This window comes from Zootoca vivipara, chromosome 3 (assembly GCF_965207765.1).
Source record: "Zootoca vivipara chromosome 3, rZooViv2.hap1.1, whole genome shotgun sequence".
Taxonomy (NCBI): domain Eukaryota; kingdom Metazoa; phylum Chordata; class Lepidosauria; order Squamata; family Lacertidae; genus Zootoca; species Zootoca vivipara.
In genome coordinates, this window is record NC_142586.1 from 67,361,994 (window position 1) to 67,389,619 (window position 27,626).

Here is a 27,626-nt window from a genome sequence, read left to right on the forward strand (position 1 = left end):
GAAATCGTTGGAGCTTTTCTCCTCCCCTTCCCTTGGACAAATTTACTAGAATATTCCCTGCCCCCTGCGCACCACAGTTTTCCTGCCCACAGAAAGGTTTGGGCAATTTTGAGTGGTTAATTTGTGCACTGCTCTAGTTAAACAGGAAGAACTTTTAATTAAGAGGCATAAACATGAGAAAACAAAAACATGATAGAGCACACACCCCCAAACCATTTTTTATTATTGTGGCAACACTGCCAATTATCTATCCTAGGTTGGAGGACAGTCAGTCAGCCTGACTTGAACGTTCCCTTCAAGTTTCTGTTGTTCCATGCTTGGTTGCATGGGTGTCCAGTGGGGAGGGGAACAGCCTCCTGTACCGCCAAATGAACCACAATTCCCATATTTCCAGCATTCATTTTTGAGCTGTGTGGCAAAAAAGTGCAGGCACCATTCTCCTCATTTTTTAAAGTGGAAAACTTGCCTGCTCTCACTTTTCAACTACGCATGTTTATTTATTCATTTGGAGGATTTACTTTGCCCCTTCCGTAAAATTTCTTGTAGATGCCCATGATCGCTCCTCATCTTCTTTGTGGTGACTCTTCTAGCTACCTTTTCGCTTCACCTCTTTTCTATTTCATTTTTCTTCAGTTCCACTGTTTCTAAGTGCCAGCAGATATTCTCCGTGTCTGGTTCCCCCTCACACCACTGGACCTACATTATAACCTCTTGGCAGTAACCTTTGTGGTTATCTATTCAAATTACCAACTGAAATAAGTTAATTAACCACCACAGTAGCAAGAACTCGAGAGTGTTGGGGAGGGAGAAGTGCAGTGGATTTTTCTTTCCCATAATTTCTGTTTAATGTGACGAATCTGGATTAATTTTTATGGGAAAAGTCTACACTTCTGCTTTATATTCTGCTGTTTGCATGTCCCTAAAGAGTTAACCATTTTGATTACATAATCTCTCCTTTGGGTAGACAGGAAAAAATATATACGCCCCCTTCTTTGGGGCAACATGTGTGCCAAGTGTATAGTGAAATCCTACAGTTCTGTGCGTACACATTGTGCCAAATTGACAGTACAACTTTGTGTGTGTGTGTGTGTGTGACTTTGCTCTGCCCCTGCATTGCTTTTGCTACTTGATTGCATGTGTGTGTAGCTGAGGGAGACAGAGAGGAAGACAGAGAAAGAAGAGAGAGATTGCGAGTACATGATTTATAGGAAGCACCGGCAACAGCCACAAAGTTTGAGAGTTGTTGACGCTGTGTCACCTCTTGGATTCATCTGACTTGGGGGAGGGGAGGAACTGTCTACAATGCCGTCTTTTGAAGAGTTTTTAAAAGAGGCTGGGGAATTTGGAAGGTTTCAAAAGCGGGTCTTCCTCCTCCTTTGCCAGACTGGTATAACCTTTTCTTTCTTATTTGTTGGTGTTGTGTTCCTTGGCCGGGACCCAGAGCAATATTGGTGCAGGGTTCCTTATGCATCTAAATTAAGGAAGCAATGTGGATGGACATTTGAAGAGGAGTACAACATTACCCTTCGAGCTTCAAGTCTGGTGAATGATTCTTCCCATTGCAAGAAGTATGACATGGAGTGGTATAACATCTCTTCTAGCTGCACCAACCCACTGTCTCATCTTACCAGCAACAGCTTGAGCAATGTGTCATTTACAACATGCCAGCGGGATGGCTGGCTCTACAAAGAACCTCATTCAACTATTGCCAGCGAGGTAAGAGAACTCAAAATACATCCTCCAGCCATATTTTCATTAGCAATACATATAAAATACATTTAAGTAGAAGGCTGGAGTGCAAACTATGGTGGGTTGACACAGATAATTAAATCTTCTCCACCACAGCATTTGGAAAGTTTCATAGGTAACCTTAAACAGCAGTGCCAGTGTTTAATGTGCTTAATATATGAGCAAATTCCAAAACTGAACCATTTCTACTGACTTTGAGATAGAAGAGTATAATGAGAGCTATGGCATTTTTGATAATGGATGGGCTAATGGAATATACCGGTATATATAAATGACTCCTATTGGAAACAGGGCTGATACAGTTGTATAGAAGGGCAACACCAATTCAGATAGACAGTGTATCATCTCTCTGGATGAATTTCTTGTCATTTATCATTCGACAATACACTAGGAAGGGAGTGTGGCTCACTGGTAGTGCACATCCTTTGCGTGCAGAAGGTCTTAGATTTAATCCCTGGCATTGCAAAAAAGGATCAGATAGTCAGTGATGGGAACTAATTCTACCCACTGCTGCCTGTCAGCAAAACTGGGCTAAACAGACAAATTATGTGACCTGGTACAAGGCAGTTTCATGTGATCTTAAATCCTAGAGATAAGTTGAAAATCTAAAATTGAGTTCAGATCAATTTTATTATTTTCAGCCATAAAAAAGAGAGGGGAAAGTAACACTATGCCAGCAAGGAGATTTATAAAATGAGAATAACTGAGCAAATGTCACAAAACACCAACAAGGCAGCCCTGTTTAGGGAAGCTTTTAATGTTTAATAGATTATTGAATTTTAATATTCTGTTGGAAGCAGCCCAGAGTGGCTGGGGAAACCCAGCCAGATGGGTGGGGTATAAATAATAAATTATTATTATTGTTGTTATTGTTATTGTTATTTTATTAAGTATGAAAATGCAGCTAGCTGTGTTGGTCCATTAAGAAAAAAATCCAATGCACAACAACCACTTAATATTTTAGGATGGGCTGAAAGTCATAAACAGTGCAGTAGCTTTTGAGTTTCACAAAACTTTTTTTAGACAGGTTGTAGAACAACAAAAAAGAGGGTGGGGGGAAGTGAGCAAGAAGGTGCCGCTGATACAGGTTACGGTGGAGGTCCATCTGTGATATGTGAATTTCGGATGATGAAGGAGGCTCTTTGCAAACTAAGGAAGAAAACCTAAACCAACTTGCCCACTTAGGATTGTAACCTAAGTTAGTTTGCACCAAGAGATCTTAAGTTGCACCAAAGCATAGTGCGATAAAGAAGCAATGCCTGTTGAAAATACAAGATATTATTAAAAGGTGCTCAAATATTCCTCAGCACCGACTGGAACACATGCAAGTCCTGAAATAAAGAAAAGCCTTCATTATCTTTCGTATTCCTAACCCATTTCTTGCCTGAGGTAGTGACCTCATTGCAGATTGCAAACTACCTAAAACACAGTAAAACAAATAGATAGAACAATAAAAGCAACTGATTAAAGCAACTGATTAAACAAACAGTACCAGCATAAGAACAGCATTTATTTAGGGAGTAGTCTGCACTCCCTAAACACCACGCGGGTGGTGCTTTGGTCTAAACCACAGAGCCTAGGGCTTGCCAATCAGAAGGTCGGCGGTTCGAATCCCCGCAATGGGGTGAGCTCCCGTTGTTCGGTCCCAGCTCCTGCCAACCTAGCAGTTCGAAAGCATGTCAAAGTGCAAGTAGATAAATAGGTACCACTCCAGCAGGAAGGTAAATGGCGTTTCCGTGCGCTGCTCTGGTTCGCCAGAAGTGGCTTAGTCATGCTGGCCACATGACCCAGAAGCTGTACGCCGGCTCCCTCGGCCAATAAAGCAATATGAGCGCCACAACCCCAGAGTCGTCCGTGACTGGACCTAATGGTCAGGGGTCCCTTTACCTTTACCTTTAGTCTGTAGAAAGCACAGTTACAGGAGGAGCTGATCAGGTATGCAGGTTATATCACTAACTTTCATGATATTAGTTTGCACCAAAATAGTAAAAGGGAACCCACTTTTAATAGTATCTTATTCACATTACACTTGTGGACTATAACTTTCCAGAACTAGTTTTGTTCTGTTTGAATTAGATCTGGTATACATTTTAAGATAGAAATAGAAATACATTACAGTATTTTAGATACTGTTCATTTTCTTTCCTGGAGCTCATATCCATACATTCTTTAGAGAAATACAATAGAAATTGTTTTGCTGAAATGTTGCTGGTGGAGGCAGGAGAGTGATTAGAGAATGAGAAAAAGGACAGTGATCTTTTTGATTTAATCCTGCTTTGGTTGTCTGGGATAACATTTTGTTAATCATTAACACTGAAATATGACAGATTTAAGGACAGGTGGATATGGTAGCATTAGTAACTGCTTTCAGACACTGTAATGAACACAGGAAGCTGTGTTATACTGAGCTGGGCTGTCGGCCTATCAAGCTATTGTATGCCTGAAGTCTTCACACTTTCCCAATCTTGGGTCCACCTTTAGTCCCAACATGCATTTAGGAACCCATGTCTTCCTTTTGTTATTCGCATGGTGATAATGTTGCTGTTGTGACATACCTTATGTCAGTCTGCGGACTGATGTTTGTTCAGATTCAGCAGTAAACTGGGATTTTCCAGGGAAAGTCGCAGGACAAAAAACCTCTTGGACCCTTGACTTGAAATCACGGAACAAATGAAAGAATGGATGGGCCCATAGTTTCTCATTTTTTCCAGCCTTCAGTTCTCAAAATTTCTGTGAATTTTTAAAAATCCTCATGAAAATTCTTCAGCATTTTAGTGCAAATTTATCCTAATCAACACAGCACTGGAAACAGTTTTGACAATTGTGCGCATTTTTGCAAGCAATTTCTCATAATGTTATGCATTTTGTATGTTATATTCACCAATATATATGTTTTTATGCACTGTTTCCTCTAACAAATGCATTGTATTAAGCTTCAATCAGAGAACAACATCGCAAAATTTGGATAATTGTGAATTTTGAAGGATGGTGCATTTCAGTTCTTACGGTATTTTGGAAAGGGCAAATTGGATAAATTCCGCTTTCAACGAATTGCAGCTCTCTTTCATCCCTAGTCCCAGCCTACCAGTTGAAGACAAATGCTTCATGCTGACTGGAAAGCAGCTCTCCAGGGTTGCGGACAAGGACCTTTCCCTGTTCTAACTGGATGTTTGTTTATTATACTATAAGTAAGAGATACCAGAGACTTAGGCCCGATCTGCACTATACATTTAAAGCAGTATCACACCACTTTAAACAGTCATGGCTTCCCCCAGAGAATCCTGGGAACTGTAATTTGTTAAGGGCACAGAGAGTTGTTAGGAGACCCCATTTCCCCACACAGAGCTACAATTCACAGAATGGTTTAACAATCAATCTCTCTTCCCAAGGAACTGTTGCTATACAAGGGCAACAGGGGTCTTCTAAGTACTCTCAGCAATTTTATCAGACTTCAGTTCCCTGGATTCTTTGGGGAAGCCATGACTGTAATTGTTGTTGTTGTTTAGTTGTTTAGTCATGTCCGACTCTTCATGCCCATGGACCAGAGCATGCCAGGCACTCCTGTCTTCCACTGCCTCCTGCAGTTTGGTCAAACTCATGTTGGTAGCTTCGACAACACTGTCCAACCATCTCGTCCTCTATTGTCCCCTTCTCCCAGTGCCCTCATTCTTTCCCAACATCAGGGTCTTTTCCAGGGAGTCTTCTCTTCTCATGAGGTGGCCAAAGTATTGGAGCCTCAGCTTCCGGATCTGCCCTTCCAGTGAGCACTCAGGGCTGATTCCCTTTAGAATGGATAGGTTTGATCTTCTTGGAGTCCATGAGATTCTCAAGAGTCTCCTCCTGCACCATAATTCAAAAACATCAATGCTTCGGCGATCAGCCTTCTTTATTGTCCAGCTCTCACTTCCATACATCACTACTGGGAAAACCATAGCTTTAACTATACGGACCTTTGTCAGCAAGGTGATGTCTCTGCTTTTTAAGATGCTGTCTAGGTTTGTCATTGCTTGCAAGAATCAGGGACTTTTGGTTTGCAAAGCATGCAAGGGCCGGGAATGTGACAGCAGTTGTACCTGTGGCCTCCTATCTTTCGCCCAAACCAGAGACAAATGATGCATGTGGAGGAAACATTTACTGCTGCAGCAAGTATTTCTTACTGCTTACTTTGGGGGTAGGAAATCCTGTCCACTACACTGCATCTCTTCCTTCAAGCAGTGTTCCTATGAATCTAGATGGTGACCATTGGGATGCAATCACATCGACTTTTTAGAGAAATGAAAGCTCTATGGCTGTCTGGATATAACTGCCAATCCAGACTGTTAACGTTCTTATAACTCTTTAGTCTCTGCATGTGTTTTTTGCTATTGCAATATGTAGCACAATCCCATGTTTGTTCCTCAGGTAAGTCTTGCTGTGTGTGATGGGGCTTAGCCCCTCAGTAAGCAAGCACAGCCTTAATGACTAGCTTAGGAGTAGGCTTGCCCAATTTCCTAGCACAAGGAGACAGTTCTCCTATACCTGTAGGTGAGGAATCTCATGCCTGAAGCCTAGCCTTGTCCATAGCCTAGGCATGAAGTTTTGCCTCCTCCACCCTTGGCTAAGAAAAAATGTGTTCAAGAAAATCATAGTGTGGTGACAGCAAATGATTTCCTATGTGCATTCTGAGGTTAATGGCTATCTTTCCAGTTATATAAGCCAACTACCCCACTAGATTGCTGGCTGGCTGGTTGGTTGGTCAGTAGATGGCAGTTCTCCGAGAGCAGCAGCAGGCCTCCAGGAGAGGGCACAGAGAGCTTCTAGAGCGGCAATAGGGAACCTGTGGCCCTGCAGATGTTAGACTACAATTTATACCAGGCTTCCCCAAACTTCGGCCCTCCCCTCCAGATGTTTTGGACTACAATTCCTATCATCCCTGACCACTGGTCCTGTTAGCTAGGGATCATGGGAGTTGTAGGCCAAAACATCTGGAGGGCCGCAGTTTGGGGATGCCTGATTTATACCATCCCTGACCATCGACCATTCTGGCTAGTGGCTGAAGTCCAACGAAGTATGAAGGGCTGAAGGTTATTCATCCAGGCCCCAGGGTGTTTCTCCCCTAAAACCAGAGTCAAACTTCTGGAAATACTTGCCAGGCTCTCAGGTCAAATTATGCCTGGAGCTGCTTTGTTTTTGCTGTAATCTTGACACTTAATCCTCCATGGAGGATACATTCTGATCCGCTGCCTGCGTACACTTTTGCTCTGCCAAGTTAACATTTGCCAGATTAACATGCCCTTTGTGGGAAGATAATTGGTTTCCTAGAAGAAGAAATGCAGTTGTTTAGAACATACTGATGTCAGCAACATAATAAAGTCCTATATGAAACATTACTGTTACTGTTTAAGCTATTTTAATTGCCAAGTATTACGTACATTCCCCATCTATACTCGGACCTTACTTAGCTCTAAGGATACGCAGGATTTGTTCATCCATTCATGTATATACCGCTTTTCATCCCATAGGTCCTCAAACCTTTTTATTAATACAATAAAATGACACCAAACTGTAATAAATCAATTGTCAGTCAAATACAAGAAAGCAACACTCCCTCTCAAAATATTGATTGTGTCAGTGTTTTAATATAAATGAACAATTGGCAAGGAATATTGGTACCCCATTTAGATAGTTTTATGGTTTCTCACTGGACTAGATAATATTTATTTTGCACATGTTTCGGCTATAAGCATTTAACTTCAGAAAATAAATTAACCCATCATAAACAATCCTAGTTCCATGCTAACTGAAACCATTTCTACCCATTCAAATGAACATACTGTGAATTAGATTCTCTTCCTGGTACATATATAGGCCCATGTGTGATAAAAGTCTGTTGATTGTAACATCACCTACAATTAACCCTCATTCATACATGTTATATAACCTACATACCAAAAATTATGCAAAAAATGTATAATGCACAAAGTTAATGTGCAGATCTACCCCATGTATGGATCTTATCATGCTAAAATTTAGCATTCAAATATGGCTAATTAAAAGCATTGGTTTCAATAGGTCTTCTCTATGTATTAGAAACCACTCTTAAGAAAAAAAGCACCCTAACATACCAAATAAAAAACTGAGTAATCCAGCATGGGAACTGGTCCTACTAAAAAGATGGGACTGTTTAAATGTGAGACCAAAAATAAATAAAATGCTATGGAGTGCTAAAAAGGAGTTAATTCTTGCTGGAATTCCTCAGATAATCAGTGTTGGAATTAATTAAATTCATTATTTTATTATTTTAATTAGTGATCTCAGTCAAGGATATAACAGTGTGTTGAAGAGTTTAAGCTATTCTCATGCTGACGAAGCAAAAATCATGCTTCTAAATAATCATGCATTCTCCAAAATCTATCTATTGCTAATGCTAGTTTTATTGTATTAATGCAAGTTTTCAGAGACTGAGGTCTCCAGTTCTCTACGACAACTAGTATTAATCAGGCTATCCCACTGGAATCCTGGAAGCAAATTTGAGTTAAATCCTTCCAAAAAGTTATTTCATGAAATCTTCATGATTACAAATCAGAGCACTGAGACGGAGATTCGTTTAGCTCTTTTAAACTTTTCTTTTTCTTGGATGTGCTCAAAAAGACGGAACTCACAGCACTAAGTCAGGAAATAGCTGTTGAACACTATTCGTTCTTCCAGTGTTCATCTGTGATGTCTTAGAAGTACAACAAAGTTTAAGACACATTTATCATGTAGATGATACGGTATCAACCAAAGTTAGCTCAAGGACTGACAAAGCCTGATGTTTTCTATTCAACATGGCATTCTTCCCCATATCTTGTTCCTGGCAAGAATGTCACAGCAGGCAAGACTTGGGTGCTAACAATTTGTTTCTTCAGTTACATTTTGTCGCCTTCTGTCTTCACTTTACCTATCACTCCCTCCATTTTGCTCCCATTTCTTATATTTTCATTGAGGCCTTCCAGGGATGACCCTCTGAAAAACAATGGCCAACCCAACCATTAGACAGGAAGATGGCAACCTCAGGCAGCAGGTGTTTGAGGTGGGGAGCAGCAGCAAGTTGTTGAAGGGCAGAGCTCTGTGTGCTACTAGGCCTGCCATTCACCTTCTAAGCTAGCCTGCTGACCTCAGATATGGTGGAGGACGCTGCCCCATTACCAATATTGGCTTGTGTACATGGAATGGCAGGAAGTGGAGAGGCACCATCTTGTCTTTTGCCTCAGGCAGCAAGGATGTTTTGGACCCAACTTCATGAGATTCTTTTATGACATCTGTAGAGGGTAGGACTTCACAGGCCCAGCCACCATCAAAATATGATCCTAAATAGTTTTATAAGTTTCTTAAATTGAACATTAGTTCTATATAAACCTGGCACAGTTTATATAGATACTGTCAATTCAGTTCCCTTTTAAAGAATACTAGGTGTATCTCTAGTCACAGAAGACTTTTTGCTTCAATGAAAGTTTATGTGAAGGGGAAAAAGAGGGACGCAATTTTTACAGTGATTCCCTTTCTCCTGCAGCCTCCCTCAGATATTGTTTTCAAGACTGGAATCTTTTGTCAAATAAAAACTTTATCTTCTACGGAAACTTACTGTATCTTTTTCTTCTTCCCACAGTACAACCTTGTTTGTGAGGACAGATGGCTAGTAGATATGACACAGTCACTCCTCAATCTCGGTTTCTTGGTAGGAGGATTTTACCTAGGCTACGCTTCAGACAGGTATTTTTTTTTCTTTTTTAACCAAACTACAAACCATGTCATTCTTCAGCTGCAGACAGGGCTGCTTCACACATTACTTATGTGAGTGAGTGTTTACATTGTATTAGTACTGTACCCAAAACGTCTTCCATGTTTTTTACCCATTCTCCATCAACTCATGTTTTCAAGCATTTAAAAATTGTCAATGGTGAAAGAAAATTTCAGTGAAATTTTCATGAATGAAATGTGGAGGGGTTGTTGCAATTATTTTGATGTGGCCAAGAGGTTTTGTGAGTGTCTCTTCTTTCCTTCTACATTCTGCAGCCTTCCCAGGTGCCCACATTTCCTGAAAAACCTTTGATGTCTTCAGCTGGCCTTTCCTGAAGACCAACTTTCCTGGAGAGCCAGTGTGGTGTGAGAGCCAGTGTGATGTAGTGGTTAAGAGCGGTAGACTCGTAATCTGGGGAACCGGGTTCGCGTCTCCACTCCTCCACATGCAGCTGCTGGGTGACCTTGGGCTAGTCACACTTCTTTGAAGTCTCTCAGCCCCATTCACCTCACAGGGTGTCTGTTGTGGGGGAGGAGGGGAAAGGAGATTGTTAGCCGCTTTGAGACTCCTTTGGGTAGTGATAAAGCGGGATATCAAATCCAAACTCTTCTTCTTCTTCCTGTTAGCAGGGGAAGCTGGAGAGAGGTTGTCTACTACGCCCCTGACAACTGTTTTATTAGATTGAATATTTATTTTTAAAGACATAATTGCAGAGAGCTATTGGTGCTTTTTAAGCAAAAGGGAAGAAGCACACCAGCCTTAGGCACTTGGAAGCGAGTTACCCCAGCCTCCCAAGTTTCAGTTAAAGGCAGGAGGAGACATCATGAGCACCTTCTTCCCATGGAGATTTTTCAGCTAAGGAAATATGGGAGAATGTTTAATGGAAAGGAAAACACACACACCACAGTTGACCTACTCACTGACACAATAAGGTAAACTCAACTCCACACCCAGTGCTATTTTTCCAGAAATAGAAGTGCCAAAACTCACCATGAACACCTTCCTCATTCTCTTAGAATGGCAATGGCGCCCACCTGAGTTCCAGCTGGAAAAAAAGCCCTGTCCAAACCCAGCAAAATTATAGCGTGTCCCTTGAATGAGGCAGAACAGCAGAAGTCCTCTTTCATAGAGGAACGAAACTTTAGAGAAATTGGAGGAGTTTTCAGCACAGCACTTTTGTATGCCATTACGTGTGAAGATTAGGAATATGTTCAGTCTGCCTTCCATGAGGTGACTAGTGAGGGGTGGGAGTGGGAGAGAGAGCATCCCTACCATTCCCAGAGCTGGTTTGCCAACCAGGCATTTCCCAGGAAGAAAGGCTGAGACCTTAAAAGCTCTTTTCACACCAGGTAACCCTATTCTCTCTGCTTTACTCTCACACTCTCTGTTCTTGACAGATACGGCAGAATCAACATTTACCTCATTTCCTCCTTTGGGGCAGGACTATGTGGCCTCATAGTGGCTTTTGCACCAAATATTGTAGTATTTTCGATATTTCGCTTTCTACAAGGTGTCTTTGGAAAGGGAACCTGGATGACAAGCTTTGTCATTGGTAAGACTTTTGTTTTCCATTCTTCCTCTTCATATATGCATGTAATATGTGGGGTACTAGATGAAAAGGGGGTGTTTCTTGAATGGGATTATTATGCTGTAGGCACATTGCACATAAAATCAATAGATTGCATTATGAATCGTGCTAAATTACTGCATGAAAGGGAGGGTTGATTATGCAGGGATCAGTTCATTTGAAGACATTTTCTTCTGATAGTGCTGGTGGTGGAGATTTCCTCCTGATGTTAATAAAAGTTCCAAAGGGACCATTTCTGTCAAGATCACAGTATGGGGAGAAAGGGTTAAACTCTCCCTCTCTGCCGCGCTGCAGTCCTGATATCATTCCCATCCCCAGCAGCTGCTACTTGAATGTCAACAAACATGCATATGAAATGCAGCAACACATTTAACCCAAGGTCGCGTCTCATTTGACCCTAGTTCATGACCCACCAGGCAAAACGCCACACAAGATCCATGTACAGCAGCTGACCAGAGGCTCAATAGCTCTACTGTTTTTGTTATCTGCCTCAGGGACTGCAAAAATAATAAGTTTATTGAAGACAATAATGGCTTCTGAATTGTGTATAGTTTGGTCACAAGCCGATCTAATATGACCCAGATTTTAAATAAGTCCATAGTTTATAAATTTAAGAATGCACAGAGATGTACCTAATTTGAGTGGTGAGCTGGCTTTAAAAAATGCAGTCACCATGGTTGGGGTTTTTAGACATACATTTTTGAGCACAAAGGATAGTAATTCATCACTAATTTACCACCACACTCCATGAGCTGTTTCTGGTTTTCAAGCTGGGGAGGTGACACATAATTATACATTTAATTGGGTGTGCATGCGGTATTTTAAAAGTTAAATCCCAAAACTAAAGGGGTGGAGAATATGGAATCATCACTCAGATTGTTGATATGTACATCTGTCTGTTTTAAAGTGAAGGTAGGCAGAAGCCAGTATCACTCAGGAGCAGAAAAATGTGTTCTTTATAGGACATTTTTATACATATGAAGCTACATAGATGCTCATTCAATAGTAATAAGACCAAAGAATACCAACATGCACTATCTCATTAATGAATGAGTTATGGGCTCAATTCGGATACAATTATTTTGGTTTAATAAACAACGGCAGGATTTATGTCAATTATTGAACCATCTGGTTTGATGTCCTACTTTTTGTAGCCAGAGATTAAACCAGTTTCCAAGTTTGGATATAATGGGAAAGTGTGATTTATGGCAATACATTTGTGCAAAAGAAGGGGAAATGAAAGGGGAGGAGGGAGGGGCGAATGTCCAGGCTAAGTGTTTGTTCTTAGCCTAATAAACAATGGTTTGTTAGCTGAGATAGTTATGTCTGAACCAGGCCATAGATTCGTAACATCAGACATCTGTGACATTAATTTTCGTCTGCCAACTTATGTAAAGAAGTCAGCAATACCAAAGCAAAATATCTCAACTGTACCACAGAACAGTGACTTGCTATCATCACTCTATTAATGGTTTTCATAATGAGCAGGCAATGTCTTTTGTTTTGTCCATTTCTGTATTCAGTGACAGAGATAGTTGGTTCAGATCAGCGAAGGATTGTTGGAATTGTAATTCAGATCTTTTTCACCCTTGGAGTTGTGATCCTTCCTGGAATTGCTTATTTCATTCCCACATGGCGAGAGATTCAGCTAGCTACGACACTCCCCAACTTCCTCTTCCTGTTGTATTACTGGTAATTTGATGTTATTTTCTTTCTCGTATCTTTAAAATAATTATATAGTACACAGTATGAGGTCCTGTAGTATAAACTGGGAGCTTTAGTAATTATGAGAAGTCCTCTGTCTCACAGCTCATTAAATTGCCCACATCTACTGTATGGGAAAGGGATGTGGGTGGCGCTGTGGGTTAAACCACAGAGCCTAGGGCTTGCTGATCAGAAGGTCGGCGGTTCGAATCCCTGCAATGGGGTGAGCTCCCGTTGGTCGGTCCCAGCTCCTGCCAACCTAGCAGTTTGAAAGCACGTCAAAGTGCAAGTAGATAAAAAGGTACCACTACAGCGGGAAGTGCGCTGCTCTGCTTCGCTAGAAGAGGGTTTGTCATGCTGGCCACATGACCTGGAAGCTGTACGCCAGCTCCCTTGGCCAATAACACGAGATGACCGCTGCAACCCCAGAGTCGGTCACGACTGGACCTAATGGTCAGGGGTCCCTTTACCTTTACTGTATGGGAGCGATAATACTGACCTTCATTCAGAATTATAAGGATTGCTGTGATATGCCTTTGAAGTGCTTTGAATACTCTAAAGCACAATGTAAACAAAATGCATTGTTTAAGAACACAGAAAATTATCATCAGTAACCTCCTCCCCAAATTGTGCCTTTTTAAATATTGCATGTCGATGTCCCCAAGACACCCTCAAATAAATTCACACAGAATTTTTGTTTAAGGTTTCTGGCATAATTTTGGCCACAACTTTATTAAAATACAAAATGTGAGTGGTTGCTTAGGCATTGGTTGTGACTATCTGTCCCCGCCCAGGGACAGAACTGACACCTGCGAAGTCAGTAAGGGAAAACATTTTTGGGGAGAGAATAGAGTTGGGTGCCAGGCCCTCACCTCTCCCCAAATGCTCCCAGGGGCTCTTGTGTGGCCCTAGCCCCTTGACAGGGATTCGGACAAGAGCATGGCGAGTCCCTGGATTCCTTTAACAGAATACCCTTGCAGCAACAGCATTAGAGGGGCAGGCACAGCCAATCCAGACCCATAACAACCATTTTTTAAAACCAATGCCTAACCGCCAATTGAGTTCCTAAGCTCGCTGCCAAACCACTCACATATGCAACCATACCTTCAACCCCAGTGCAACAGCATTCAACCAGGTGTCATTCCCCAAAGGAGAGAGATTCACCCCATCATCCCAATAAAGGGCCGCAGCTTTGAAGGTAATATCCAGGTGCAAAATCAAAGACCCACCCAATGCAACAACCTTTATAGCCACCGCACTATTAGTGCGCTTCCTGGCCTGCCGGGTATGTCACCCGAGACCAGCGCTCCCCACATGTCTCCTTAAAGAGGCACGAAGTCGCCGCTCAGCCTGGGTAGGGCGAGAAGACGGCCAGAGAGCCGCAACAAGGCAGCGCTCCCTGCTCACCTCTAGTAAGCGGCAGAAGCCGCTGATCAGCCTGTAGGCGGGGGGCGGTGCGAAACGCAAGGCCACCACTCCCGTGCACTGCCCAAGCCGTTAAGGCTAATGCCAGGGAAGCCACGGATGGAGCCCACAAGACGGAGTGGAGTTTTACCAGCTCTGCGGTCCCCGAGGGGAGCTGCATGGGCTACAAGGAGCTCCCCACCCTCCTCCCCGATCACATCCCTGGGCACAAAAGGTAAAATACTATTCAGGGGAAAAAAACATAATGCATGGGTGGACAACAGGGACGGTGTGTGTGTGTGTGTAAATCAGATATGGGAAGGGGAAGAAAAAATGGTGATGGGGTAGGGTGCAACAAGGGTAAAAGAAACCAAGATAACAAAGAGCGATAGGAAGGGGGGGGCAAAGAGGAATACAACCAATTCACAAGGCTTCTCCATCGAGCTCAATCTGATCTGATCTGATCCGATGCACGCAGTGAAAAGAGGAAGCTCAACGCTGCGCGCAGGGAATGTATAACTTCTAAGCTGTCTATCAATAATTGGCAACATCAAAATCTCCCCAACAACCAGAGAAGCCCAATCACATCCGTGGCCATACAAACTAACCCGCCCAGCAACAGATTGGTGTCTTGCTAGCCCCCACCACAATACATGCTCTCCATGCAGGAGAACACGCTTAAGCCCACATCTATAAACATTATACCTATTTGAACATACAGTGGTGCCTCGCTAGACAAATTTAATTCGTTCCACGGGTCTTTTCTTATAACGAAAAATTCGTCTAGCGAATCCCATAGGAATGCATTGAATTTTTTTTTGCCCATAGGAACGCATTAATTGAATTTCAATGCATTCCTATGGGAAACTGCGATTCGCTAGACGAATTTTTCATAAAACAAATTCATCTAGCGAGGCAATCTCCACTCAAAAAATCCTTTCGTTAAGCGGAAATTTCGTTAAGTGGGGCATTCGTTAAGCGAGGCACCACTGTATTTGAAATGAGTTATGGTGGCATATAGAACCACAAGCCACAGATCTAGTTTGTGTAAAATATGGACAAATAGGAGTGCTCTTTACAAAAAGTTGGTCTACCTCTTCACAGTAAACTCAAAGTTTTTTCAGTTCAGTTCAGAATTTACAATCGATTCTGAAAGTTTCCAGACTATGCAACATTCCCTTTAGAAGTTTAGAATCTAGTTTGCATTTCACTAGTTTCCAGGGATCATATTACAAGTCATCCACATAATTTATGTGCACCTTTGTCCAACTATGTATAAAGAATGGACAGAATAATCAGCATTATATAGGCCACTTCTACTGGGCTTCTACTGTGTGCTGTGTCAAATTGCTTGCTGGCTGTGGGATGCTTGTTTCAGTCTTCACACAAACACACACACATTCACACAGGAGGATTAAAGAGCTTCCAGCTTGCCAGGAAAAAAATGGAAGGCAGGAAAACCTCACAGGGGTGTTGATTAGCTTCTTGCCTTCTTACAGGCAGTAAATCTATTTGGTTTCTGAACACAACTTGCAGATACATCCTTACCAGTGTCTCTACTTTTGCAGGGCAGTACCTGAATCTCCACGGTGGCTACTGACACGTAAAAAAGGAAAAAAAGCCCTAAAGATAATTCAGTCCATCGCCAAAGACAATGGGAAATGTCTTCCACCACATTATACTGAGGTACTCACCATATATGTGCTAAGCATCAAATGCACCACTTTAGCATCATCATGGTGCTAGCAAAGCATATTCACTTTGCAAGGGCGTACCCACCATGCGGCAAGTTAGGGCAGCTGCCCTACTCTAGAAGCAGGGCTGGTGGGCAGAGGCGGAGCACAGCCCGGCGGAGCGCGAGTTCGCCATTCCCGCCGCACCGCGCCGCACCCTCCCTCCAGCTCCCCGGCGCGCCCTCAGGCAAGGCCAAGCGCGGCGGGGAACCAGAGAGCGCGGCGCGGTGGGCGGGAACGCCGAACTCGCGCTCCGCTGGGCTGGGCTCCGCCTCCGCCTACCAGCCCTGCTGCTAGGGAGGGGCACAGCCCGGCGGAGCGCGAGTTCGCCGTTCCCGCCCACTTTGTGGCCCCTCCCCTTCCGTGCCTTGGCCCCTCCCCTTGCCCCCCCCTAGTTTTGATCCTGGGTACGCCCATGTCACTTTGTGCTGTTGGGTTTTCTGTTTCTCGCCCTGTGGCCATCCAACTGTTGGCTGGAGTGTGGAGGAGAGGATTTCCCCATTTTGCACCTTTTTTTTGTATTAAGGGCTTGCTCTTGGGTGTGTTTTACTCCTGCTCATCTTTCAGATGTTGTGACGAACATGTGCACATTGGGAAATTGGGTTATCAGGATATGTCATATTGGAGGCAGGTCAGGTGTCAGATGTCTTGAACACACGCACGAACACACACACACAGCATTTGTACAGCGAATATATAAAGAAGAGAGTCTGAACAGACCCAGTTGGTGCAACAGAGATGTCTGAATCAGGCCCCTCATGGGCAAAATAACCCACAACACATCCCAAAACACCCCTTTTGGGAAATCTACGTTGGCCACCAATGGGAGGCCTGTCAATAATTCATAGAATCATAGAGTTGGAAGAGACCACAAGGGCCATCCAGTCCAACCCCCTGCCAAGCAGGAAACACCATCAAAGCATTCTTGACATATGCCTGTCAAGCCTCTGCTTAAAGACCTCCAAAGGAGGAGACTCCACCACACTCCTTGGTAGCAACAGCTCTTACTATCAGGAAGTTCTTCCTAATGTTTAGGTGGAATCTTCTTTTTGTAGTTTGAATCCATTGCTCCGTGTCCGTTTCTCTGGAGCAGCAGAAAACAACCTTTCTCCCTCCTCTATATGACATCCTTTTATATATTTGAATATGGCTATCATATCACCCCTTAACCTTCTCTTCTCCAGGCTAAGCATACCCAGCTCCCTAAGCCGTTCCTCATAAGGCATCGTTTCCAGGCCTTTGACCATTTTGGTTGCTCTCTTCTGGACACGTTCCAGCTTGTCAGTATCCAGAGGTCTGACCAGAGCAGAATACAGTGGTACTATTACTTCCCTTGATCTAGATGCTATACTCCTATTGATGCAGCCCAGAATTGCATTGGCTTTTTTAGCTGCTGCATCACACTGCTGACTCATGTCAAGTTTGTGGTCTACCAAGACTCCTAGATCCTTTTCACATGTACTGCTCTCAAGCCAGGTGTCTCCCATCCTGTATTTGTGCCTTTCATTTTTTTTGCCCAAGTGTAGTACTTTACATTTCTCCTTGTTAAAATTCATCTTGTTTGCTTTGGCCCAGTTGTCTAATCTGTTAAGGTCATTTTGAAGTATGATGCTGTCGTCCGGGGTATTAGCCACCCCTCCCAATTTGGTGTCGTCTGCAAACTTGCTCAGGATGCCCTCAAGCCCATCATCCAAGTCATTGATAAAGATGTTGAATAAGACTGGGCCCAAGACAGAACCCTGTGGCACCCCACTATTGCAGACCCCTGCCTGCTCAGACAGGTGTCAGGCCTCTTCTAGAGCAAATCTATTCTTCTCCAGGATTGTTGGAAATCTAGCAACTTCTAGGACATTTCCCTCAAAATATTTAGTAATGTTAAAAGTAGCAGATGCAGAAGTCAATACTTTCCTCCCCCAAAATCAGAGGATCATATACTATAGCATTGTAAATCACCACCAAGAGGTACTGCAGTTTTTCATAAATTTCTTTTTTTAAACAGCCATACATGAAAGAGTTGCTTTTGCCACACGTCTTCCGAATGCGTTGTCTGTCAACCATATTGTGAAGATCGTATTTTCATGCGATCAGATTACGGACAAGGGAATGTGCGGACTGCATGATGTCCATCTGTTCAGATTCTTTAGTTTGTTCAACATCTCAGTATTTTTAGAATGGTGACCTTGGTGTCCAGTCTAGTATTACTCTCTCCTCATCGTTCCCAAACATCTTAGCCTATATTTTTAAGTAGTATCCACAGCTGGGTGGCCCTAATTTATTCACAGCTGCAGTTAGCCCTCAGTAATATTGCTTAGCCCTCAGTAATATCGAAGGCTTCTAAGCTGCACTTCGGAACCGTTCCAGATCCTTTTGGATACACAAGTTCAGTCATCCTTGATTCTACGCCCAGAAGGAGAACACGATGCTGCCGGAAGTGTGATAATGGGAGGGTCAAGTGCATTTCACAGGCTGTTCTCTTTGGAGTTCCTAGTTCCAAGATTACATAGCTCTGCTTTTCAAAGCGAAGCTCTGAGTTTGAGAAAATTTGCTGTATTGTATCTCTTGTAGGCATGCCACTGCCCTGGTGGTGATAAACCTGCTGTAATGATGACGAGCTGTGTGGCATTGAACTGTGTGGTGTTGTAGAGTTGTTTTCATTATACTGTAATTTCTTTATACAGAGCATGCTTCTTCTCCAACAACAACAAAGGTGGGGGGAGAGGTGAGGATTGCTTGAAGCCTTGGAGCTATACTTTTTTGGGGGGGGGACATGGCCTTTTATAGTACAAAGATGCATCATTCTGCTTAAAGGAATCAAAGTTTGAGGTTTATGAGAGGAGCACTTTTTTTTAAAGTCATATATCTTATCTTATATCTTATATCTTCACAACAGCTGTGTGAGGTAAGTTAGGCTGAGAGTTGGTGAGGGGCCCAAGGCTAGAAGTGAGCAAAATCAGTGCTGATTTGAGTTTAAAAGTCAAAATGCACAAGTATTTTCATTTCGTTTATCAAGGTTGACAAAATATTTTTGTTTGTGCTTTTCTGAGAGTTGCTGTCTTTGGAGGGGAGGAGTGAGGTGCCAGGGAGGTCAGAATGGTGCCAAACTGGCACTCTTACCACTGTATTCGAAGCCTTCTGATCTCCCTTCCACCTCCCTTCCTCTGTCTCTCTCCCCAAAAAACAGCAGCAGCTCAGCTGTCAGGAGGTAGATTGAGTGCCACAGCTTGCCCTGCTGTTTGTGCATATATGCTGCTGTGCATATTAAGAGAGTACCGGACAGTTTGGACAACTGAGTCCTCCAACTCAGTCTAAGGCAGCATCACACATAACTAAATATTGTCTATACTTCTTCCTGTTTATTCTGCTTCTGTTCCACCTTCAAATGACAAAGATTACTAGCCTAGTTTACAATAAAAACATGAAATCTTAGAAGTACAATTAAACACACATACGCACACACACATCATAAAGCAACAAAATAAAAACAGAAATAAACTCAAATAGAAGAACTCCCCAAATAGTTAGTTAGTTAGTTAATTAGTTAATTTATTGTTACGGTTCTCGACCAGCACAACCCCAAATAGTAAAAGAACTCCCCAAATAGTAAAAGCCTAGCAAAATAAAAAAGTTACAATATTTGCTGTCATGTGAACTAGAAAAACCAGAATGGCAACCTTTAAAAATGAATCATTTTTAAAATTTGTGCTAGATTGCTTTTCTGCTTTTGCAATATTATGCAAATAGTTTCATATTTTCTGTAAAAAAATATGACAGACAAAAATAGCACTTAATGTTCAATATTAATGCTTTGATGAAAACTCATTTGGTTGTACATTGGATTTTGATCTGAATACCCAAACCTTTTTTGGGGGGGTGTTGCATATTGATGAGCTGTAGCCCCAAGTTACTCAACCCCAGGCTCCTTGTCTTATTTGACAGCAGTATTTAAACAGGGTAGTAAATATTGCTCCCTGAAAGTAAGCAAAATATTTGGTAGATAAAGTCCAAGTATCTCCCCCCCCCCCAGGTTTTATATGATATTAGCTCACTGGAAGGACAGATCCTGAAGCTGAGGCTCCAATACTTTGGCCACCTCATGGGAAGAGAAAAGACCCTGATGTTGGGAAAGATTGAGGGCACTAGGAGAAGGGGACGACAGAGGACGAGATGGTTAGACAGTGTTCTCGAAGCTACGAACATGAGTTTGACCAAACTGCGGGAGGCATTGGAAGACAGGAGTGCCTGGCGTGCTATGGTCCATGGGGTCACGAAGAGTCGGACACAACTAAACGACTAAACAACAACAATTTGTTTAAATGCCTTAAACATATTATTTGTTTAAATTATTTTATGAATTGTTCAGAGCATGCGGAACATCAGGCAGGAAATCTTGGCTCGCTCCACTTGCCATCAACCCGTACTTTGCATATTTTTAGGTGGATGTTTCATTTCTATACCCCTTCTACATGTACAAACTCCTCTGAAGTTATTTGGGTTTTGGTCTCCGTTTCTTTTACTTAGATCAGTCTCTCCGACAAGGAGGTTAGTAACCCGTCTCTCCTCGAACTGGTTAGAACTCCACAGATGAGAAAGTTCACTCTAATCCTGATGTATGCCTGGTGAGTCTCAGCTTGTGCTGTCTCTGTAGCTTCCCCCCCTTGGCCTTGGCCATGCAAGCCGGCCTGCTTTGAATCTTTTGCAGCTGTTTTTTTCCCTTCCTTTTTAAGGTTCACAAGTGCAGTGGTTTATCAAGGGCTTGTCTTGCGCCTGGGAATCATAGAAGGAAACCTGTATTTGGAGTTCTTTGTCTCAGCACTGATGGAATTGCCTTCAGCTTTCTTAATCTTATTGACAATTGACCGCATTGGCAGGCGCCCTCTCTTTGCAACAAGTGCCTTCGTGGCAGGTGCTGCGTGCTTAATGACCGCATTCTTGCCCAAAGGTAACCTTTTTCGTTTTTATTTGCTTGTTTCAGTTGCTAACTCACCCTTGTCTTTCAAGGCAGACCACACATGCACGCGCACACACATTTTAAAGTATGTGAAACACACACACCCCCAACCATATCTTGGAAGCTTGCTGAAATAGGATCTTGCATTTCGTCTTGGAAATAATGGCAGACTCCAGAAAAGCTTGCACACACTGCTTTGTGACCTTATATTGAGTCCTAATGAAAGGTAATGTGCTGCTGTTGCTTTTCATTTTCTTTCCTAATGAGCAAAACTAGGGTTGCCATATGTCCAGGATTTCCTGGAGATGCACAGAATACAGCAGTTGACAGCAGTGCCAAGACAGAAATTGGATTAAATGTCCGGGAAAATCCGGACATGTGTCAGCCATGTCAGCAGTTCCATCTTTGCCAAAGGATAAATGGACATAAATCTGACATCAGGAACCACAAGACTGAAAAACCAGTAGGAGAACACTTCAATCTCCCAGGACTTTCTATACAAGATCTCAAAGTAGCTGTCTTACTACAAAAGAATTTCAGAAATAGACTGGAAAGAGAAGTTGCTGAATTACAACTTATCACCAAGCTCAAAACCATGGAGGGACCTGGTTTGAACAGAGACATAGGATTCTTATCTCATTATACATGATAAAGCGATCTTCAGCCATCTCAACCCTTGCTTTTTCATGCAAAACCATTTGCAGTCGTTTTCAGTCATCAACAGCTATCAGCCAGTCAATCACCCACTTCCACCACCCTTCTGAGTGATACCCCCTCCCCACCCCACCCCCTCCCCACCCCTTCTCCACATAAGCGCCTGGGGACTCCTATTTCAGTGTATCTGAAGAAGTGCGCATGCACACGAAAGCTCATACCAAAATAAAAACTTAATTGGTCTTTAAGGTGCTACTGAAGGATTTTTTTTCTATTTTGTTTCAAAAAACAAAAACTCTAAACAGCATTTTTTTGCAATTTTGCCAACAATTTTGCCTCCCCGCCCCCACCCCCAAGAAAAGTTCAACAACTTTTCTGTCCATATTTTCACTGTTTGAAATATGGCAACCCTAGAAAACTAGCTTCACATTGCTCTGCTTTAAAGCTAAGCTGGCAGCTGCATAATGAAAAGTAGTCTTTTAGTGCCACCTGCTGGTAAATGTGAAATGTGAGTAACGCTGCTAATTATTTTCAAATCTGGAGGTTGCATTTCTAGCTCATTTATTGTTATTGATTTAAATTAAATACCTTCCCTTAATATTGGGGCAGGTACCAATGGTGAATAAATAATATCTCTGTTAAACTTCCGTTTTGTCCATTCATAGTCAAATGATTCTGCACTTCTGACCTCATTTGAGTAGAACATAGCAGCACTTCTTTTGCTCATTTGACCGTGAAGAAGCTTTGCTGAAGCAACAGGGGTTAGATGAGAAGGATACGAATTCATTGTGAAATGGATCATGAATAGGATCTTGATTTGTGGTTTCCTTGGTTAAAGAAATCCTTTTAGTGTTTCATCTGCATGTATCCTCCACAGATATACCATGGCTAAGTACATCATGTGCCATCTTGGCAAGACTGGGGATCACCATAACTTTTGAGCTTGTCTATCTTGTGAATTCTGAATTGTATCCTACAATATTCAGGTAAATGGAATAAGCACTTGGAAAAAAAATTCCACATAGTTGTTGCCTTGGGCTGGGGGAGGAAGTAGTAGTGGAGTAGAAATGATGGTTAACCTGACAGATTACATCAAGCAGTGAAGTGGCTTATAGATTTGCACTGCTAACCTATGCATGCCTACTCAGAAGTAAGCCCCACTGAGTTCATTGGGATTTGTCCACTTGTCCATCAAAAAAAGTGGGAGTTCTATTTAAAAAAAAGCACTGGTGAAATGATAGAGCAAACCATTTACAAGGCAGCCGCATGCCACAGTGTGCTCAGAGTCTAAAATTTAGAAATCCTCAGTTCACAGCCCTGCTCTCCAGTGGTTTGAATGAGATCTCCTTAGCATTCCCATATAAAAAGAGCCAAAGGAACCCCGATATTGTCTAGGTCTAGGACATTCTTAAAGAAACATTTCCAAAAGCAGTATATGAATGTGGTTTAACCACAACTCTCTTGGCTGTTGGCCATGCTGACTGGGGGGTGAAGGGAGTTAGGATCCAAAATATCTGGGGTGCGGCAGGTTGGGAAGTGTGGTCTAGAACAAAGTGCATTCTTGATATCATCACCTTTGCAAGTGCCTGTTGATAAGCTCTTATACCCTGACTTAAAGGCCAAATCTGGAGTTCAGTTAAAGAAAGCAAACCAGAGTGGAATGGAGGTATCATGTGAAAAGTAGGTATAGTATAGCATCTTGGAAGCTAGTGCATAAATCCTGAGTAATGTATTCTCTTTTCTTTCCCCTTATAGAAACTTTGGCGTTTCATTGTGCTCAGGACTGTGTGACATAGGGGGCATTTTAGCACCATTTCTTCTCTACCGGCTAGCAGCCTACTGGTCAGAGCTGCCTCTGATTGTTTATTGTAAGATATTGTTTTAAAAGTGACCTCTTTTCAAAGATGGTTCTTCTTCATTTTCTGATTCTTTCAGAAAGTAATATTGGGATTGGAATTCAACACTCACTACTGTTTTGTAGCTCCATTTTGCCATACTGAAAGCATCTAACAGGCCTGCCCTTTGGAAAGTTGTCAGGGGGACAAGTACATATTGTCATGATACCTTCAGCAGTGGTCAGTCCTTATGTGTAATTGCTGGATAGGTACCAACACTTTATTGTAGGTAATAGAAATCCTTAACAATATCATCATTAAGTTAGTTTACATACTGCTTTTATTTATTTAGAGAACTTGTGCTCTGCTCTTTAGCCAAGAAGACTCCCAATCAATTAAAACCGCTTACATAACAATAAAAACAAGATCGTCCCTGCTTGCAGGCTTTCAGTCTAAAACACATAGCACAAAAGTGAAAGGGGAGAGGTAGGGGAGAGGAAAAAAAGCAAACTCTCAGGCACCAATTATTAAAGTTAAACAGTAGCTCTTAGAATAACCAGCCTGAGGGATGTGTTCCTCATGACATCTCTACACACATCCATTCAGAGGCGCTAACTTGTGAGGGAGATTGGGGGGAGGGGGAACGTTGTGCATGTGATGTCCCAACATCAAATCAGGATGTTGGAGGAGCCAAAGGGCAGAGCTGAATATGGTGGCTGCACAGCTTCAATGGCTCCTCCTCCTCCTGTTGCCACTGCCGCCATTGGCTGGGGGCTGTTTCCCACTCCTTCCCCTCCATGGCAGGAGGAGGAGCCAGCCACTGAAGCGGCACCACACTTAGCTCTGAAATGGCCCTGATTTTTTTTTAACATGGGGAGCACCTCTAAAAAATATTGGGGACCCCAAAACAGTTGGGCCCCTGAGAACTGGCACCCCTGCATTCATCCATAAACATCCACCCATAAACATGCATATATACACATAAACCACTCACTCCCCCTTGTCCGGCAATTAGTTGGGGCTTCCCCCACATTTTCTTGTTCCCTGCCTCTGAACTATCTAAAACTGTAGTGTTAAATATTATTTCTCACGCCATGTGACATATACTGTATGTTTCCTGCTTCACATTTTGACAGGTATACTTTCCGTTCTATGCGGGCTTCTGGTCACATTTTTACCGGAGACAAAGGGACTTCCCTTACCGGAGACAGTCGAGGATGTGGAACAACTTCCCAATGCCTGCACTGCTATCTACCCGTAAATAATCTCATATGCTTTCTTGGAATTTCAAATGGTTCCTTCTCCAGACCTTTCATTAGCCTCAAGCACCAAACTGTGCATTAAATGTGCCCTTGCATATGTGTGCTTTTAAAAAAACAAATATAAAGCATTGAGGGGAGCTAGTCAGATTGAGATTGGTGGGTGGGTGGTTAACCCCACCCCTGAACCTCATGCTGCAGTCCTAATGAAAATCCCTATTCCAAGCTGCTGTTTCACCCCAGCAGGGAAGCTGGTGCTAATTTATTTGTTGTGTTTATATACCCAACCTTTCCACCAGGCAGTTCAAGGCAGCATAGTGGTGTGAGTTTGAGGATTCCATTGTAAAAGGCCTTGGTCCACCTCCACCTCCATCATTCTGCCCGGACACTGAGGTCCAGTGCCGAAGGCCTTCTGGCGGTTCCCTCGCTGCGAGAAGCCAAGTTACAGGGAACCAGGCAGAGGGCCTTCGCGGTAGTGGCACCCGCCCTGTGGAACGCCCTCCCACCAGATGTCAAAGAGAAAAACAACTACCACACTTTTAGAGGACATGTGAAGGCAGCCCTGTTTAGGGAAGCTTTTAATGGTTAATAAATTATTGTATTTTAATATTTCTGTTGGAAGCTGCCCAGAGTGGCTGGGGAAATATTATTATTATTATTATTAAGGAGACAGGCAGGTTTCTTGGCAAGTAGGGGTCGTTAGTATAAGAAAGGAAGTTGCTTTGTGCCAGAGGGCCCCCTCCCTCACCTGGCTGGTAGTGAGAAGAGAGTGATGTGTGAGAGAGAAGAAGAACTGTTTGGATTTGATATCCCGCTTTATCACTACCCGAAGGAGTCTCAAAGCGGCTAACATTCTCCTTTCTGTTCCTCCCCCACAACAAACACTCTGTGAGGTGGGTGGGGCTGAGAGACTTCAGAGAAGTGTGACTAGCCCAAGGTCACCCAGCAGCTGCATGTGGAGGAGACGCGAACCCGGTTCCCCAGATTACGAGTCTATCGCTCTTAACCACTACACCACACTGGCTCATCAGTGTGAAGGAAGCTAGAAGCAGGCAGAAGCAGAGAGTGAGAGCCATGCTGTATTTTTACTGGAATCCAAGGCTGTAACAATGGGAGAAGTGAGACCTTCTTGGGTGTTGATGCTGTGAGCCCCTCCATCATAGGCTCAGGTTGTATCCATGTGTAAATGATGTCTCTCATTCCAAGAAAACTGAACCCTGGAATATCGCACCACTCAGAGATTAGAGTGGCATATGCAACAATCTTTTATTCTCTCCCCATCCTCCCCACCACATTTTGTCCTTACAAGAACACGGACAGAGAAGTGATGCTTAGAAACAGTAACTGCCCCTTTAAGCCTCAAGTCTGAGTATGGATTTGAACCTGGGTCTTCCTAGTCTGATACTATAATCTCTACAGTATACCACTCAGCTCCCATAGCCGCTTCCCTTGTAGTGCTATCTTCAGAGACAGCAGTTTTCATCAAAATAGACCCTCATGGGTTACAAGAGTAGTGTGATTTTAAAAAGCATACATTTCTGCTTAAATCAAAACTTTGTTCCACCATTAAAGCATGACTTTTTTACTTTTTTTCTCTTTCCTTTTATCACCACAGTTTCAGCAGAAGGTGCGGGAAACAGAAACATCAGATTTCCAGCACATATGTTTGATCATTTGCCAAATGTTCTGAGGGCATCGCCAATCACCTGGCTTTTAGTCTGATGTCCAGTGGATGCCATTATCATGCCAGTTGGAGAAAATGGACCCTGTTGTTCCATAATAAAAATCCCTAAAAGACACTTAAAGTAAATATAATATTTTTCTATGACTTTGGGAGTATGAATGTGTTTTCTGAGCCTATTGTTTCCAAGTGGGGAACTGTTATATGTGGATTTTGTAGAAGAGAAATAATTTCCATTAAATAAGTTGTTTTATTTGACTCGTGACTCTTTGCTTATGTCTGGGCCAGCTGGTCATCCTTTATCTTCCCTAACTCTTTAAGAGCAATTGTTTCACACTTCTCTTGGAGAAACAGGTAATACACTGAAGGAATCCACAACATTGTGATAAATAACAAGAAAAATATAGCCATTCAAATACTCCAGTAGAACTGAATGAGAACAGGGGAAAGAAATTCTTATTTGAAAGATACAATAAAAAGCACGGTATGTATATTTGTTGAGTTGCCTTAAGCCTGTTATGTTAATAATTTATGCTTTGCATCTATTTCATTTGATTTAGAGTGGTGCCTCAACTTACAAATTTAATCCGTTCCGAAGGCACCTTCGTAGGTCGAAAAATTCGTAAGCCGAAAAACGCCATTGGAAACACGATTTCCCATAGTAATGCATTGGAAATGGAAAAATTCGTAAGTCGAAGCAACCCTATCTAAAAATTCGTAAGTCGAAAAATCCCTAACTGCGGTAAAACCGCTGCAGTTTTCTTTCGGCTGTCGAGACATTAGTAAGCGTGCGACCATTACCCCCATTCGTAAGTCAAAAAATTTGGTTGTTGAGTCATTCATAAGTCGAGGTACCACTGTAGTTTATTTTCAAAAAAAGTTTAATAAAGGTTTTTAAAAGGGTAAAAAGTGGAATAAAAATGGAACAGTAAAAACAAATGAAATCACTTGTTTATATGTGTAGTATGGATTGGGCCCTCCCATTACCTCAATTATGAGAGGTAACTACACAGTATAGAGAGTTTCTAATCCTCACTATGTAGTCATGTGAAATAATCTATCGATAATTCATCTAATAACTGAAGGTAAAGAACTGTTAGTTTTTTATCCAGTAGATCAGAGAACATGAACATAACAAATTTAAGAACAATTCATTTCATTTTTATTTGTCATAGCTTTCAATCAAATGGTAGCAAATGGGGCTGTAGTTATGGTGACATGGGGGAACCTGCATTTTTAAAGCCCTCAAAACTATTTGCCCCACAGACGATTCAATGCAGGCACCTTGTATGATACTAGAATGTTATGGGTG

General features: G+C 42.5%; 1 protein-coding gene across 2 annotated transcripts; it reads left to right on the plus strand.

The window, feature by feature from the left end:
• The first annotated feature begins 994 nt into the window (after positions 1-994).
• On the plus strand, positions 995-26,572 carry LOC118081957 (solute carrier family 22 member 3). Of its 2 annotated transcripts, none has more exons than XM_035108610.3 (11): positions 995-1,716; positions 9,377-9,480; positions 10,906-11,060; positions 12,620-12,788; positions 15,773-15,890; positions 20,456-20,553; positions 20,662-20,876; positions 22,417-22,525; positions 23,295-23,407; positions 24,511-24,631; positions 26,249-26,572. In XM_035108610.3, the coding sequence occupies exons 1-11, from the start codon at positions 1,303-1,305 to the stop codon at positions 26,301-26,303; spliced, it is 1,671 nt and encodes a 556-aa protein (XP_034964501.1). In that variant the 5' UTR covers positions 995-1,302; the 3' UTR covers positions 26,304-26,572. The 2 variants fall into 2 exon arrangements, with proteins under 2 accessions (XP_034964501.1, XP_088522425.1); XM_088666299.1 differs by having other exon boundaries at positions 1,038-1,716; positions 9,377-9,561.
• Positions 26,573-27,626: the final 1,054 nt, after the last annotated feature.